Below are 17,964 nucleotides of genomic sequence, written 5' to 3'. Positions count from 1 at the left end.
ATGTGTACCTACAGCCTTACATACAAAAACGCATGTAATAATTGGCTAGGTCATTTTGGTGTGGGTTGTGCTTTACCTTCGAGCTGATAACAATAACGTTTTTTCCTTCGATGAATTTACATTTACTTATAAAAGAAAGTAATAATTTTAATATTTGATTGTAAATTTAAGAAGCTCTGTGACAAACAATTTGCTTTTCAAAGAGTTTTCATTTTAAGGAAAATTAGCACCATCTTTGAAGATTTTCAATCAATAAGTTATGAATATAAATACTGGAAATACTGACTGTGTGATAATAATTAATAGCTACTACATTGCAATACTTAAAGCCTACAATTATTTTGTATTAAGCGCTTATTAATTTATTTGACGCTTGGATGAGATAAAAAGTAACTTATTTGGTTTCATGGAAAACTTAAATGAGAGAGCTAAAAGAAAAAAGAAAAACTTAAAAAAGTAACCACCCTATTATTTTATAAGTAACACTTTGGGATGAACAGTATGAGAACAATTCAGAGAGCGAAACTTCTGTAATCAAAATTAAAAAAATTACTATAAAATACAGAGCTACGGACCCCATAATAACCAAAACATTCAGTTCAAAATATGAGAACTGGAAATATATTTGATATATAACAGAAACAAAAAGGCACATCGAATTTTAAACAAAATGAAAAATGCCGCAAATTATTGTTTTATACAATATAAAAAGGAAATAAACGTTGAAGACAGCCCTTCCTCATTTGTTAGCTTTTATTTAGGCTGCACCTAATGGGAGAAGTTTCTTATACCGGGAAAATATGATGCCTGGAAAAATTACATGTTTACTCGTGTTAGGTCTCCAAGGGGCCTGCACAATTTTTTGAAAACTCACTTTTCTTCATAATTGAAAAAAATAAATAGATAAAAATATTAGGTGCTTCATTTGGGATCAGTAGAAAATGTTAGGTAACAGAGTTGTTATAAAACGGTGTAATGGATAATTAGTAATAGCTTGTGCCTATTTCCTCCATTGCTTGAACAATGAACCAATCCTCCTTACTGACTCGGCATTTCACTTGTCTTTTTCCAGATTGCTTATATAATATTAAATCCATGAGATCATGCTCTCATGGGCTAAACCAATACCTGAAGCAATTGATTCTTTGATCACAATACTTTTCCTTGACTTATATCCATGTAGTCTAATTAAAAAAAAAAAAAAAACTATGATCACATTGGCAAATTTTGACCATTTATTTAAATTCTGGCTTAATAACTTCTGATTTTCTGAGAGGAAACAAAATGGACTGCGTCTCTGAAGAAGAAGATACTAGCACAGGGTTCTAATTATCCATTATCCCGCATAAATTTATTAATATTGCTGAATACTGGTAAGCATATCATCATGAGATCACCTTAAAAAAAAGAAAAAGAAAAAGAAAACAGTACTTAACAGAGAGAATGTACTTTAAAAACAAAAAGTGACCTTGCCCTGCCTTGGAAACTTTTCATTTCTTGTCTGTGGGAAGACTATTCTGAGAAAATTCCAAGCAATAGACTTTCTCCTTGAACGAAATAAAATGGTAGCAGAGATTTTGAAACACTGCAAACAAACAAGATGCACTCTTCTGCAATTCCACTATCAATATACACTTGGCTAGCCTCCAGAGTATTTTAAATCCTTGCAATAATAATTCTAATCACAAAGAAAAGAGAAGGTCACTTTTTGAATGAGTGAATGCGTAAGTAGTACCTACAAAAGTATCAGTAGATGATAAAAATGATTTAAAAATAAAAAAGGAAATTATGTCTTAAAAGAACGATGATTCTTGCAAAAAATTGACTTGCTCAAAATGATTAATGGTCCTATCACCCGAATTGACAAGTTTTTAGGAAGACTTTTAGACCCGATCAAAAGTTGATAGAAGGAAGAGTCTATCAAGTTTCTGTAGTTGGTGAGTCAGCCAGCATTTCATCCAAACCATCATTTGGGGAATCTAGCTCTATTTCTTCAAGTGAAAGTTCCGATTTAGAGCCCGGAGCTGGAAACAAAAAGACGATACTTGAGATGAATAGTGCATATAAAAAAAAAACTTGTGAAACAACAAATGGTTGAAATAAGGGGAAAATTTAATTACCAAAATAAGATTGGTAAGCAAAAATTTTACAAATCAACGGTTTACGTCGGCAATCACATATCTCGTTTGCGGTGTCTGAAAATCTCCGCCTCTATGTTGTTTTTTTTTAAAGGAGAGCAAATTGACATCATTCCTTGAAATTTTAGCAGAATTTTCTTCGCACTGGGAAGAAAAATCACGACAGTTTTAAAGAATTGCTGTTGAGTAGTTTTCCGTTTAAAAAATAAAAGATGACAGGAAGTCTGCGATGTCGCACACCGAGTTATGTGATTCCCGACAGTGTCGAAATGCTCCAAGGTTTGTATGCTTCATACATTTTATTTTATTTTGCACCAATATAATTATACAATTTCCCAAATTAAGACAAAATTTCGACTTCAGGAAATGTTACTTTTAAAAACAAAATTGCGTAAAATTTAAGTTTTGATACGATGGATCCTAAAGAAGGGGCTCCTAATTTGTAATTTTTGACGAGCGGTTTTCATTCTCTCTGTCTTTAATTTTTATTTTTTCCTCTATGAAACAGTTAATGTTATCTATACTGGAGAGGATTGCAAGAAAGTAAAGGTTTTTTTTCTTTTCTTTTCTTTTTGTAAAAATAAAAGGAAAACAACTTGAAACAGGAGCCATATATGGTTACAAGCTGAGGAAACCCCAAGTACTTACAGGGTGCTGGTAAGGTTCCAGACTGCTTGTACTCCTGGATATCTTTTTGGAATGCTTCTTGACATACTTCCTGCCTTTCCTTCAACTTACTGCTTTGGGTCTGTTCATAGTGAGTCAGTTTCAAACTATAGTCTTGAGCCAGTTTTACTAGAAACAAAATTTAAAACTACATTAGGTATTTTTTACAATTAGGTGAGCACGTATATGAATAAAGACTTACAATAAGAATTGAATATTTTATCAATCGAGCTACTTCAGGCGTACAATCTTACATTGACAGTGAGACTGCAGAAACATGTGCTTATCCCGATTTGAGAAGTTGCAGACCTCCTGTCGTCCTTAATTTATTTTTTTTCGGGGAGAATATTTTCTAAAAATTCCAAGCAATAGTGCTGGTTTGTCCTCCTTGGATAAAATAAATTGGTAGCGCAGATACCGCTTGTAAGATACGCATTTTACCATCACTGCCGACATTTCGAAATAGCCCGCGGTTGATGGATATGCAAGTTTGCCAACTTTACACAGCTACTGGTGAGTAAATGTCAAATCAATTTATCGTTTAATTACTTTAATACATAAAACTTTTGAACAATTATCCTCAAATTTTCTCCCCAAACTCAAAACATGGATCAGAATTTTTTTGAGCCCACCTTGAACCTAGGATCCGTAAAGTGAAAGGGATCCTAATTGGACTCTCTCGCGTTGTACAGTTGGCACAACAACATCTTGAAAAGTTCCCGCCTTTTTGAAATTCTAACCTCTGTGTGTAAACAATCCAAAATCCAAACCAGAACAATTGCTTTCACATTCCGTACCCTCATTCCTTCAAATTCTTCGTTAATTTAAGCATACATTCGTCAGTATCAATAGCAGTATTTCTCGATAAAACAAAATTTTTCTTCTCGTGTTACCAAATTGATCAAAACCAAGAAGTGTCATGAAAGGTGTTGTGATTCCTGGGACCAAAATAATTATAGATTCTGATGAACCAGACCCTGAAGATGTAAGATTCCTCCTCTTTTTACTTTCCTTTTCGCTCAAACTTTTTGTATCATTCCTTAGTTACCTCTTTCTCATCCTGCTGTCATGACTATGACATCACATTGAGTTGTAACTTTCAACCAAACAAGCTCTGCAGATTTTTATCCGAGCGTTGAAGAAAAAATGTATTGTATAATCTACAACGTAATGGCGGAAGCAGCACCTTTAAATGCTCGAGAATTCTCTCGAGAGACTTCTTTATGTGTCAAAGAAAGATTGTCTGTATGGTCTTTTACCTATCATACTATGCTGAACAAATCTTCTCCCAAAATTGAGGCACTGGATAAGGGCACTTCTCGGTTGCAGTGTTTCTGAGTTTCCTATAATATTTCATTCAATGTGAGGAATGTGAATGCATCCATTTCACTAAAATTTTTACTGAATATTCCTTATGATTCTACAATTTTCTATGGAAAGAATTCTGGAAAAATCACCCATTAAAGTCTTCTCCGAGGGATTAATTAGCAACAGAGATTCTAAAACACCGCAATCGAGAAGTTCCCTTTTCGCATCCAGTGCCTTAGTTCTGGATGCACCTCTCATCTCAAAACAAATTTTGGTGACCAGTTTTTGTTTCCTCCTGCTTGTGATACTAAGTAACGAAGACATTTGACATATTTCCTTACTGAGATAGCGCAAAATAGAGATTCTTAAAGTAATTGTCATGTGTTGCAACAAAAACAAAGTGGTTAAGTACTGGTGTGTTAATTTTGACTGATGTTTATTCCTCTGATGTTAATTATTTTTCTTTTTCCCAGGAATATCTTCATTTTTTGTCTTGCGTTAACCTTGAATCCCCGTATGATTTTGCAGTCATGAAAGATTTTAAAAGGATCTACACATCTGCGTTCAACAAGTGGTTTCTCATCAAATTTCACAAAGTAAGTACCCAGGTAGTAGATGAGACCTGATTAAAAATAAGTCAAATCTCCTCAGACTCAGCTGCAGGACTACCGTAACAAAATATACTAAGGTACTTAAAAAGGTACCTTATTTCTTAGCCAATATTCCAGTTTGATGGCTAAAGTGCAAAACCACACATCTCCATAGCGGTGTTTCAACATTTTTAGGTACTCTCATTTTATTTTTCAAAAAAAAACAAGCCAAACTTTCAGTTTGAACTTTAAACAGAATATTGATGGTGAAACTACTAGTTTATGTATCTCGGTTTGCGACGTTGCAGACTTTCTGCCAGACTTTACTTTTTCAATGGAAAACTACTCAATATCAATTCTTGAAAACTTCTGCGAGTTTCCTTCTCGGTGCTAAGAAAGTTCTATGATAACCTCAAGGAAGAATGTTGATTTGTTCTCCCTCTAAAAAATAAAATGGGAGAAGAGATTTTTGGACACTGCAAACAAGTTACGATACCAGGTCTGGTAGTTTCACTGTCAATATTCTGCTCATAGAGAAGAAAAATCAAGGAAGCTTAAAAAATTATGTTGACAAGTTTAACGAAAAGAAAATTAAGTATGAAACGAAGTCTGCAGCGATACGAACAGAGATATGTGGTTTTGCTCTTTGGCCATAGAGTTGAATGTCTGTAACTCTTTAGTTTCCTTTTTAACCGCTGAGGAAGACTGTGAAATCTCTGCAATGAGAGGGAAGAAAGTCTGTTTTTGACAGAACTAGATTTATGAATTTTCTGCATGGGTTAATCACAATTTGCAGCCTTAAAAGAGATAAGTTGTTTTTCCTCCCCATCAGCCATGTGTGATTTTGGAAAAACGGAGCCGTGAGGACTCCAGCCCTGGCTCTTTTTAAGAGCATTGATTTAAGTCACAGCATTCTTCGTTAGTATTTGTTTTTTCTGGGTTTATCAAGATAGTTGTAACAATAGAAACATGTTTGTGATTTCTGGGAAGGTCAGAGGTGCTGAACAAAGTATCTGCTTTACCAATCCCAGACCTACAAAGACAGCCCTCCTAACTTATAACTCTCTCTTGGAAGAGCACAGCATGGCTAAAATACATATTTCCTGGGGATCAGCACCTAAATAAAGCTGTGCTTCAACATTCTTTAAAGATATCAAGTATACATCTGTGCAGAAGTTGCAAACTGAGCTTGGAAATGCAATCAAAGTTCTCTACTCGTCAAAATAGATTATCCAATAGATAGCACTATATAGAATTATCCATCAAGTAAATTATCCAAAACCATTCAGGAAGTTGATAGTGTTAAGGAAATGTTGGTTAACCATGGAGGAAAACAATATTATGCTTTCTCCCGGAAATTTTAGGAGCTACCTTGGCCAAAAAGCCCAATTTTCAGGACTAAAATCAACTTTTTGCTTTCACATCATGGTGCATGTAATTGCGAGTTCAGAAACACCGGCAGGGTGTGTCAACTTTTTTAGGCACAACGATGGCGGTGCCCTCCAATTTTCAGCTGTCAAAGTTCGATTTATAGGAGCGAGGCGCAATGAATAAAAGTTCTTTCTAATCCATCTATCTAACTTTTTTCAAATTGTTAAATCTTTTTGTTGCAATCTCTGCCATCATCAAGCAATCTACGATAGTAATTTTTTTAAAGAGAAAAGTTTCAGTGTCACCCGGTCTTCTTCCACACTTATGCCAATGCTTTTCATTCAATTTTTTTTCAGTTCAAACCCGAGAGAATACATTGTTGGGATGAAGAGACACCTAAGGATATTCCAGAAAATGCTACTGATGTCTTTATGAAAGTGCAGGTTATTGACTCGAACTATTGTGTTGGTTCAGTAATGTTCCTATTTGAAGGTAATTCATTCCTGTCTCATTGTTTTATTTTTCTTTTAGGGTAAAAATCGTTGTTACTAACTCTTAAGTCCAACAGAGAATGGTACGCTTTACTAGAATTGAATGGATGGACATAATTGAATCAGCCAAACTCTCTGATAAAAATGACTAGCAGAATAGTGTCAAAATCTTTTTATGGATTGCCTGTAGACCCAATGGGGAGAAAATTTTCAGACCAAAATAATCAAAATTACCTGAATTTTCACATTGGCAATTTTACATGCGTAGAATTGAGAATGAAAATTTTTTGGAAATGATTTTGCTACGTATGATGGACACATGTGAACCTTTTTTCTTCAAGCGTTAATCATTTAATCAACAGAGTCTGCAATACCATATGGAAAAATATTCTTCTCCAAAGCATTGAGCACTGAACCAGATGGGAACTCAGTTTGATTGTGTGGACAGCGCTGATGTTCTTCCTTGTAATAAAGTTCCTATATTTTTCAACTTTACAATCTTTTTTGTCAAATTCCCTGACTTCTCTCTGATTTTGTGCCAATTCCTGGTTTTCCAAACTTGTAGACATACTGGAACATGGCAGTTGAATTTTCTACTGATAGATGACCTTTTTACGTATGATCAAACCATGAATAATTTCAAGCCATCCCTTGTAACAAATCAAACTTAAAGGCAGTAGAAAAAAGTTGTAAGAGCTATTTTTGCATCTAGTGCGATCATTTGACATTTTTTTCCTTTCTCATTCATTGCTTTTATTAAATTTATTCCGAAACAGGAACAGCTGGTAATTACTTGTACGCAGGCAATTTTCGGTATTATGAGAAACTTTTAGATGAGCCATGCCTACAAAAGTATCGCTATAAAGCTAGTGTAAGTAAAAATCTCAGATAAATTATTTTTGACTAAAAAGATATGTTCTTTAAGTTTTCCCAAAGTCTTGTTAAAATTATTTTATTCGGCTTTTTACTAAAATTAAAGATTAAAGGAAAAATGTAATTAATCAAATTAGATTCTTTTTGTGAAAGATATGTTTTTGAGTTCTTATTGTTAGTTCAAAAGTTTAGTTACTTTGTCCAGTTTTTTGCTTTTCCACCAACGACCATCCGTTCAAACTACCGCTCCTAGGTAACCATGCAAGTGTTCTACATAAAAAAATGTTAACATTTTATGGGCGATAAATTACTGGGTATTCCGTATGTAGCCCTTTGAAGATGTTCATTCAATTGTAACAAAGATAACTGGAATGCACAGTATACTTAATTGCTGCTAGCCCTCGAAAACTTTTCCCTTGTTTATATACATCTCACACTCAAGTAAAGAGTTAAAATCTGATTAGTTCATTAGAATGATGGACTTTGATTTTTACCATAATGTTGTTTTTTTTGTCTTTCCAGGATTTGTTCGTCCTGTACCTTCATTCCCCATATCCTGTCGACAGATGTCCGTCATTTGAATCAAAAAACACTGTGATGTTTAAGATCATAGAATTTGCCTTGTAAGTGTTACTAATTAACTTTACAAATAGTACTGAGTAAGTTTGCATGAGGTCTCAAGATTCAATTACATTTAAGAAACTATCCAATTTGACTTTCTGATCAAGTGAGACAGCACGAGTAATTCAATCTGTTCTACATGATGCAGCCCAGGGCCGAATTTTGGTGGTCCTCCCTCCGTACTTAGTACTTAAATATACTTAGGGTGAGTCTCGACTCTCAACTGCACTTAAATCTGGCTTAGCACTTCTGATTGGCCGGTGGTGCGGTTTGGACTCATCAATGGATGTTGCGTCTCCATGTGAAAGAGGTGACTAAATGTGGCCCCAGCTTGTGCATATGAATGAGCGATTTCGTCGTGATTTCCATTTTTCATCCTATGCAAGGAATCGGAGTGCTTACATAATAGGTAGGAGGATTATTTTTTCCTCCTACGTATTAACATTGATAAAATAAATTAATTATTTTACCTTGTATTTATTCAATGCCAATTCGTATCTATTCAATAAGGAATTTTTGCAGGTTTTTAGCATAATTTTTTTGTAAAATTTAATAAAAAACCAAAAAGTTATGTAAAAAGTTTACAAAATCATTTCTAAGAGGAGAAAAAGCTAATCCAAATCCGATCAATCAAAAGCCAAAAGTTGATTTGACGTAGTAAGGCAATGCCGGAGGCTGAGTTAAGCCAATCAGCAAGTGCTATTTCCCCGGCCTGGCTACGTCATCAGAGCCCACCGAAAATATCGTCTCAAGCAGGTCCCATTTTTCAAAATGCGGTTTTTTTTGGCATTTATGTTTTAAAATCTGAAAAAATTTCTTGAAACTTACTTAGCTCACTCGGAACTCTCAGAAAATGAAGTTTAAAAAATGAATGCCATTGACCCATGCAGATGTTTACGGAAGAATTGGACCGTGTTTAGCAGAGAGGGACCAAGCCTCATAAGCTTTCGCTAAATTTAATTGGGCAATTTAATTTTTTACAAGAGAACGTTTGTGCGGATTCTTTTAAAAATTTGAGGAATTTGCTTCGTACTATGCAAAAATGTACAAGAAAACGGTTGTGCAGATTTTTGGGAATAACTGAAATATTCCCAAAAATCTGCACAACCGTTTTCTTGTAAAGTCTTCAATTCCCCAATTAAAATTGGCAATGGCTAATGTGGTTCCTTTCTGCATAACGCAGTTAAATTACAGTTAGACAGAGTCAGCTTTTAACTATCCTCAATGCATGTGGCAACAGTTAAACAACACGGAGTCCAGTATTTTACCAAGCTTTCGACTTTACTTTTACTGTCTTTTTGTATTTTTAAACAGGTGCTATCCACTTGATCATTTCATTTTTGTTTCTCCGCATATTGGAAATGAAGAATTGTATGTGGCTCTCTCGCAGGAGTTAGGGGTAAGTAAATAATGAGAATGAAAATCTACCCAGTGCAATTAATTATTGATCATCTGTTCTCATCTTTTACTTCTAGTATATTCCTTTTTTCAAACAAACTACCTACAAATGCATTTCACACATTTCTCGTGTCTGGTTCCCAAGTCCCAGTTGGGTTGTGCTTTGAGAAAAGAGGGCTGGTGAAAATTAGAAGAAAAAAGTATTGCGTAGCTTATAGATGGCCTTAAAAGTTTGCATGTCTACCAAAGATCTATTTCTGAGAAGCATTTCGTATTTTAAGAGCAAAGTAAAAAAACCCCAGGAGTTTGCACTGATTTTGTTGAATCTCTGAGATTAAGCATACACCTCCTTCAACCTGTCATTTCTTCTACTGTCTCTGGAGAATGGTAATTTTCGCTGCTCTATCACTCTCATAATGTTGATAATTTCAGGTGAGAATTTATGTGAATTCTAAACAATTGAAAATATTGAAGCATCTGAAGTTGGATCAATACTTTACAGATGATGATGAAGAAGCACGAATCTGGGTCGTAAATGTGTCTGAACTCAAAGAGATTCAAAAGTAAGTATCCCTTAGCATTTAGAGAGTGCAGTTCAGAATCCAACATGGGAATTGTGTTTTTAATCAACCTTCAGTATGTTGATGATTTTCAATGAAGCGGTGACTCGAAAAAATGTCCTTGCCATTTGGTCTTGGGGATTTTTTATCTTTAGATGACTTAATGACTTGATGACTTAAAAAATTTGGCATACCTTTGACACTTGGTTAATCAAACATGGTTACATCAATTTTATAGGTATCTTTATCCATGCCAATCGACTTATCTGTACTTAGAAATTTTTTGCCTTTTGAGCTTATAGTTTGCAAAATTTTCCTCATCATCACTCGATTTTCTAAATTATGTTAAATGATATGGTTTTCGTGAAAAATTGTGAATTATGTTCTTTTACCATGAAAATGTGTGCAAGGGGCAGAAAATCAAAACTTGCTGCAAAAATGAAAGAAATGGCACAACCTATGTGCAAAAAACTCAAGTTACTTTTTGAGTTTTTGCAAAAAGGGCGTACAAGACAATTACAAGAGGTAAACATTTGTTTGGTAACTAGGCACAATGTATCCGATTCAATTGCAAAATGGGCATAATTAAAAACTGCACCTAAAATAAATGCTTACTAGTCCCATTTAAATTGACATCAAAATACAATTACAGAAGACTCAAGATGCAAAAAATTACCACGGCGGAAATGAAGCTAAGGAATCAAATGAATAAATGCATCATTTAGGCCATGCGTCAAAACTTTATGTTTGAATGATCATTAATATGGTTTTATAATTTATTTATTTTTCAAGATTTGGAAACAAATCAATCCTAACTCGCAAGTTGGGATAGGGCCAATAGCGGTAAAAATGTGCATCATTCATATAGAGTAGTATTTTAAACGGTTTTCAGCTCCTATACGGATATTTATCTTAAAATTTGCAGCAGGTCATAAAACACATTTTTAACATTTAAATATATAAAGAGCATTTAAGGTAGAAGGAACAAGGAGAGCCTGTAGATTTAATTATTACATAATTCCTTTCAAAATCTTTAGAACTCAAGAGCTCTCAGTCTTTTTCAAAAATATTGTAAACCATAAAAATTTGACCATTTGCCCAGGCATTTGATAAAATGCTCGATTTGGCTATTTGCCCGCAAACATATAAACATTTTAGCCTCAACTTCCAGACATATTGACAGCTTTTACCGCCTCACTAAAAAAGTAATTTTTTCTTTTCTTTTTTTCAGCCGCAGCTTGACATTTAATGGTTCATATCAAATTGTGTCTCTATTTATGGAGCAAGACCTCAGTTTTCTCCAAGAAGAGATAATGCACTTCCCGTATCAGCCATATTCATCAAGGGAGGAACTAGCCCACATGATCAGTGCTTTCCATCCATTTTCTGTCCAGAGGATAGAATCATTACATCAGGAAACCACATCATCCAAACTTACGGAAGGATCTCTCCGTTCTGGCCCCATTCAGCCAGTCCAAAAATCAGAAACCAAATCATCTCACCAAATCAAAAGTAGCAAGGATGCTGTGAAGACAAGGACCCTTGACAATCCAGGCTCACAGAAAGCTTTGAAGAGAATGAGCAGTAAAGAGTGCATTGATCGATTACCACACCATAGAAAACATGCAAAAGTTCATGAAAATTCAGACCGAAGACTTCAACGAACGTTTACGAAAGTATACGCGGCTGATCGGACCGCGTTGAGCCCCATTGTGCCGCCTGACAATAAGAGGTTGAAGCAATGTGACGAGAGTGGAAAAAAAGCAAGTAAAAAAACTGTTCAGGAATATTCGCACAAGTCCATTGTCGACTGGATTAATACGAGCCCTGTGGCGCCTGAAGATATGAAGTTGGGCAAAGATCCGGAGGATGATATTTTTGCCAGTTTAGAAACTTTTGACGGAAGAAAAGAGACCGTTTGTAAGGACACACCTGAGTCACAAGACAAAACCTGTGCAGAATCAAAGTCGGCAAAATATTCAACCAATGTCTCGAAAAATCAAGAGGCCATAAGAAAGCCTGAGTATTTCTGGGAGTCATTGAGAGGTTTGGACTTGTATGAAGACAGGAGCCCTGTGGCGCCTGAAGATGTGGAGTTGGGCAAGGATTCGGAGGATGATATTTTTGCCAGTTTAGAAACTTCTGATGGAAGAAGAGAAACCGTGTGTAAGGACACACCGGAGTCACAAGACAAAACTTGTGCAGAATCAAAGTCGGCAGAGTATTCAACTAATGTCTCGAAAAAGCAAGAGGCCATAAGAAAGGTTCAGTCGTTCTGGGAGCCAATGAGAAGTTCGGACTTGGGCTTTTATGACCTGGTGTAAGGATACGTTAAGTTTCCAAGAATCATTGTTTGGTGCAATATATTCTCACACCACCTGCAATCACCTGAACCTGCACTATTCTACATCACACATCAAGCTCTTTCTTCAGAATAGTGTGAATATTATTTACTTCTTTAGTCATAGTTTCTAACGATCGATCAATTTGTTTTGTTATGCTGTGGTTTATTTTTTGTTGAATTTCTGTCCCAGCTCCTCTGTTATTTTTATTTTCAATTAACTTATTGTCTCCAGGTTTTTTTTTTTCAATACTAATTTAACTTATATCCAGGTTTCTATTATTTTTATTTTCATTTTACTTGGTGTCATGCAGCTTAAGAATTAACAAGCCTTTACCAATACAAATATGGTAATGACATACGGTTAATGACATATGGTAATGACATACGGTAATGACATATGGTTTCATACAGTAAGCATCCCACCTCTTATGGAGAAACTAAGCAGGAGGCAAACATTAAGCTATCGAAAAAAAGTTGCTAAAATCTGGTTTCACTTCAAATATTTGTCAAAGAACAGATCGATTACACATACAGGTACAATTTAGCTATTTCCTCCAAAATAATCCTTTTTGTAAACCCTACAATGAAGATGAAAGTATGCGAACTTGAAAATTAACTATTCAAACGAATCAAATCTGGCACTAGTCAGATCAGAGATTTCTCTGATGACTAATTTTATCGAATAATCTTGTTGTTCCAATGACCAATCGAATACAATATTTCGCGCTTGCATACTTTCAGCTTCATTTTAGGGTTTTTAAAATATGTAGACCCATTGAAAAAAAAAACGGTTTTAAATGTGCCTTTACGCATAATCCATCCGTTTTTTTTTTTTTTTTTTTTTTTTTGCTAATAGTTTAAAATGGAACTATTTATCAAGTAAGATTAGCTCAATGTCTCAATGTTTTTTTTTTTTATTTTGGAATAGGTCCAATGCGAATTTCATTATGTTTCATCTAACATGTACCATAGAAAATGAATGCATTTACAGTTTTTATTTTGTTCCTATTTTTAGCTCTCTTTAAAAAAATAAATAAATACAAATACATACCTTTTTTTCTTTTATAGGCTATCATTCTATTTATTTTGCATTCAGGGTGAAAATTGAAATTCCTAGGATTTAGAAGAGGAATGCCTATGCCCACTCAGTACTCTCAAAATATCAAAATTTTAAATCTTTTCGCTGATTGCGAGCCGAGAATATGACCTGTAGCATTTTTGTACATTTTTTAACAATTTAAGTGCACATGAGGGGCTTGGAAGACACGACACACAAGTGCAGTTTTTGAAAAATTGAGATATTAATGATTCTAAGTAAAACTAGTCTTAACGTATTCTCTGTGAAAAAGCTCACAAATTTCAATTTTTAAGCATCAAAAAGTCAATTTGAGCTTTCTTTCCGCCGTAAGGATCTATGTGATTTCGAAACTTCAAATACGTATTCCTTGAAATAGCAAAAACTGCACTTGTGGGCCCTGTCCTCCAAGCCCCTCACATGTTGTAATTTACAGTAATGATGGTATGATTGATTTTTATTATTTTCCTCTTAAAAAATCTTATAGATCTTGGAGATGATCGTGAATTTTGATGCGAAGAAAATTTGAGGCTTTCTTACAGTTCATAGAACTCGATTAAATCCTCATTGCAGATAGTAGATGGAAATATTTCATGTTAATAATTTTTAATGCATTTGCAAATCATAAAAAAAGAAACTGGGAAATCTGTTGAAGCATAGCGTTTATTCACAGCAAGAAAAAATTTTAAAGGAATAAAAAGTGAGGAACTTTACAGTGTACATTGTCTGCCACAGTATTACAACTCCCCCCCCCCCCTCCTTCGGAAAAAAAAGGTTCAGGGGTGTAATTTCCGGCTGGGGTCATGCCGGTTGTGAGCTATAACCACATTTATGGCTCCCACAACCTTTGTTTTCACAGAGGCATTCATCACAAGCGACCGCACCCTATCCAAAAAGACTGGCATGGCAGGCAAGGTCTAAAGCAGATTATGAGAGGCAAAAAAACTGTAAATAAGTAAATTAAACAAATTAACGAACCTCTAAGAGTTTCAAGCTCGGCTAATTTCTTTCCTTCGTAGTTGGCCAATTCAATTTTTTCATTAAGCATTTTTCCATGCATTGAAAGTGCGTTCTTAGCATCGTCTAATTTGATCAGATCGTTCTCCACATCTTCCACCAATCGGTTTAGATTCTCTGGAAAATTATGAAATGGATGATTCTCGCGCTAGGTTTCAGACTGTTCAGTCGAAAACAAGCATCAGGGTGAATTAAATGGTGTTTGATTCAACCAGCTATCAGTTGTCCTCTTTTTGAATCTTGTTCCAAAGCAAAGCTCGGGTTCCATGCTCCGTCAACAGCTTCAACTTGACACACAAGTATCAACTCAAAACAACCTAAATTAATGTTCACTTGCACGTAAATTATTATATTTAAATATGCAGAAGTGAGAACGAATTTATGTTGTTTTGAACTTAATCTTATGAGTAGTTTTTTATTGGAGTATCGACTGATTAAATTCATTTTTAAACTTAGACATGTGCCTTCACGAATGAAGTATAGCAAAGGATCTGAAATTAAATTTAACAATACCTTCACTGCTAATGGAGAATTTGCATGTAAATTTTTTATTGCTTCATCTGAAAGTGCTGAAAGAGCTCATTTCACAGTATTTTTCATAATTTTTTTCTGATATGGTAAATAGTATAAAAATAGATTTAAAAGTGAGAAGATGCACTACCTAATGACATCATCTGGCTACAGTTCCCATTTAAACACACATATTTTAGCAGATTAGATCATTTTGTCATATCTTCTCCAACAATTGTTCAATTCATGAACCAGAGGTATCCTCGTGTTCAGTTCACTCGTTAGTTTCCACTTAAGCACGAAATTCATGAAATTTCAGACACCTGCAAATTCTCTATTGTTTGAAACAACTAGAAAAAAGTATTTTTGCACAGTTTTTTGGTCTTAATATAACTCTCTGACTCTTACCAAGTGTTTGATGCATTGTGTGGATATCCTCAATCAAAACAGGAAGGGTGGCTAGACAGGTGTTCAGCCTTTCTAAATCGTTGTGTTGCTTCTTTACAGTTAAACACATTTTAGCGATGCTTCGTGCTACAATCTGGAAATATTCAATATTTTAATTTTAGCAAAGCTGGACTAATCAATAGGCTAGGTGACAAAATGTAGAAATCAGAAAAACCAAATGTAGATAGAAAGTTGAAAACAAACTTCGTCAAGACACAGCTGACTTTTAGTAATGCCAGAGAAATTAGCAGGTTTCATTCAGTAAATACATTTTCTATGATTATTTTATGTTTAGCAATAATGCACAAATTATACCACCCAAAAGTATGAACACAATAGAATGAAAAATGATAAAAAGGGGGTAAAACTAAGATTAGATATTATGACACGAAAAAGGCAGATGTTACAGTTACAAGCTCTCACAGGCTCATTCTCAGCAGCAAGAAAAATTAAAATTAATAAAAATTGATTTGATATAATATGGTTGTACGATAACAACTGGGATCAGGTTGCCTCTCAATTTTATATTATTTTAATTACTTTTGCTGCTGGAGACGAGCCTGTGATGGCTCAAAACGTCCTGCCTTTCATACATGTTAATACTTTAGCTTTGTTTTACCAATTTTTCAATTTTTACTCTGTCGTTTTTTGTTCTTCAGTGCTTCAAACCTTTTCCGAAGAAAATATGACAGGAACTTTGGAGTATTGTAGGAACGTATCTCGAGGAATTTTTAACATTTCTAGGATTTCGAGGAAAAAATTTTGAAATGCAAATGGATGAAATGCCTTACAAAGTACTTCTGTCAATTTTGAGAGTTCCAATTTTCGGAGCTGACCATAAAACATGAGATGAGTTGGTTTTTTTTTGCATAAAAAAAACTATATTTCCTCCTCTTGTTAGAAAGTTAAGGGACTTCCGAAGCTCCTAATGAGTCAAACAGAACAAGCCTTTCAAACAACAGACTGGCAAGAACAAATTTAATGAAAATCCTATGAAAACTTTGTAAGAATTAATGAAAAAAAGGACAAAATTTTTAAACGAATGAATTTCGTTCAGTATCCACTTAGATAGTTGCACAGTTTTTAGGAAATGTTCATTTCTTTCAAGGCCAGATTTCAGAGAGGGTCACAAGAGCATGACTGCTTTATAGGCGCGGAAAACTTCTAAATTGCAATGGCAGATTACATAAGCCATTGTATTTTTTTCTATTTTTCGCCTCGTCATAACTTTTATGTAATCTTAGAATTTTGTAATAACACTGCAGATATAATGTCAACTTGTCTCTTTAATAATAATATAATAATAATAATTAAAAAAAAAAAAAAAGTAGGGATACCTCCGCCTGAAATGCATTGTCTTTTGCGTTGTTGTGGAGTTCATTCCATTCTGTCTGATACTTATGAAGTAACTCTGCTCCAGCATCAAAGTTTGGTTTTTCAGGAGCAACATACTGGGCTTTGGTACTGTTGATGGTTATACTCTGGAGACTATAAGAAAAGAAAAAAGTTACTTTACTAAGATAACAGAATTAACAAAAAAGAGAGAAAATTATAAATTCATAGTAATCCTCAGCAAAAAGCTATGTACTAAGCAGGTCAGTGCCTCCTGCCTTCATATTTTTCCCCTTTCCAGATGCCTTCACATTTTTTTACTCCTTGACAGGTCCCTTCACGTTTGTTCCGCTATCAGTTTGTAATAAGCCGATCGAGCACTTTCTACACCCCTGTACTTATTTTTTACTAGCAGAAAACTTGACCTCGAGAAGGGAAAATTTCTTAATCTTCCTTGGTCAAAAGGAAAATTAAGAAATTGCCCTTCTCTCGTCATTGACGGCCAGCTAATCGATGGTGAAACTGCAGAAATGCGTATCTCAATTTTCGGCAGTGCAGACTTCCTGTCACGTTTTATTTTCTACAAGAAAAACTTTTGAGCGTCATTTTTTTAAAATTTCAGTGATTATTTCTCCTTAATGGAAATCATTATGCAAAATCTTTGAGCCATGATGTTGGTTTGGTCTCCTTTTGAAAAGCAAAACGGGAGCGGAGGTTTCGAAACAACGCAACCGAGTTTCAATGTCGTAATGCGGTATCTTGCGATGCAGTTTCTTACGACCGCACACCCTTTTCTCATACATCAGAGTAAAATGAATAATCCACCTACTGATAAGCAACTGATAAGCATCGTGAAATGAAAAATTAGTGAGAAGATGAGACTTTCAAGAAATATCGAGCCTCGAGTACTTGAAATTCGAACAATGAAATCTGGAGAAGGGGCATACCTAGATGTCACACTTTCCTGAACACTTTGGAGTTTACTTTTCAAATTGGTAAACATTGGGGATATTAATTAAACACACACACAAACAGGTCAATAATTATAAACTTAAGACTTCCACTCTTTATTTCGTAAAATAATTGAAATGATAAGCCACTGAGCAACCGAGCGGGGAATCAGTGATAAGACACGAGTAGGGATCAAAACAATAACAAAGCATTGCAATATCTACGATCATTTTTTTTTATTTTGTTTCCTTCAACGATGATTTTTTTATCCC

The 17,964-nt window shown here is 34.7% G+C and overlaps 2 protein-coding genes across 2 annotated transcripts; one reads left to right on the top strand and one right to left on the bottom strand.

Moving 5' to 3' along the window:
• Positions 1-448: 448 nt before the first annotated feature.
• LOC109033342 (dystrobrevin binding protein dysbindin) lies at positions 449-17,882 on the bottom strand. Its single transcript, XM_019045922.2, has 6 exons — positions 17,689-17,882; positions 16,747-16,897; positions 15,371-15,503; positions 14,414-14,569; positions 2,787-2,933; positions 449-2,024 (listed from the first exon to the last, which is right to left on the bottom strand). The coding sequence occupies exons 1-6, from the start codon at positions 17,742-17,744 to the stop codon at positions 1,921-1,923; spliced, it is 747 nt and encodes a 248-aa protein (XP_018901467.2). The 5' UTR covers positions 17,745-17,882; the 3' UTR covers positions 449-1,920.
• LOC109033341 (uncharacterized) lies at positions 3,551-14,407 on the top strand. Its single transcript, XM_019045921.2, has 8 exons — positions 3,551-3,789; positions 4,586-4,708; positions 6,430-6,565; positions 7,341-7,435; positions 7,960-8,060; positions 9,373-9,457; positions 9,889-10,019; positions 11,248-14,407. The coding sequence occupies exons 1-8, from the start codon at positions 3,724-3,726 to the stop codon at positions 12,338-12,340; spliced, it is 1,830 nt and encodes a 609-aa protein (XP_018901466.2). The 5' UTR covers positions 3,551-3,723; the 3' UTR covers positions 12,341-14,407.
• Positions 17,883-17,964: the final 82 nt, after the last annotated feature.

The sequence above is a fragment of the Bemisia tabaci genome, chromosome 9 (assembly GCF_918797505.1).
Source record: "Bemisia tabaci chromosome 9, PGI_BMITA_v3".
In the NCBI taxonomy this organism is placed as follows: Eukaryota; Metazoa; Arthropoda; class Insecta; order Hemiptera; family Aleyrodidae; genus Bemisia; species Bemisia tabaci.
This window is presented reverse-complemented; position numbering and strand designations above follow the sequence as displayed.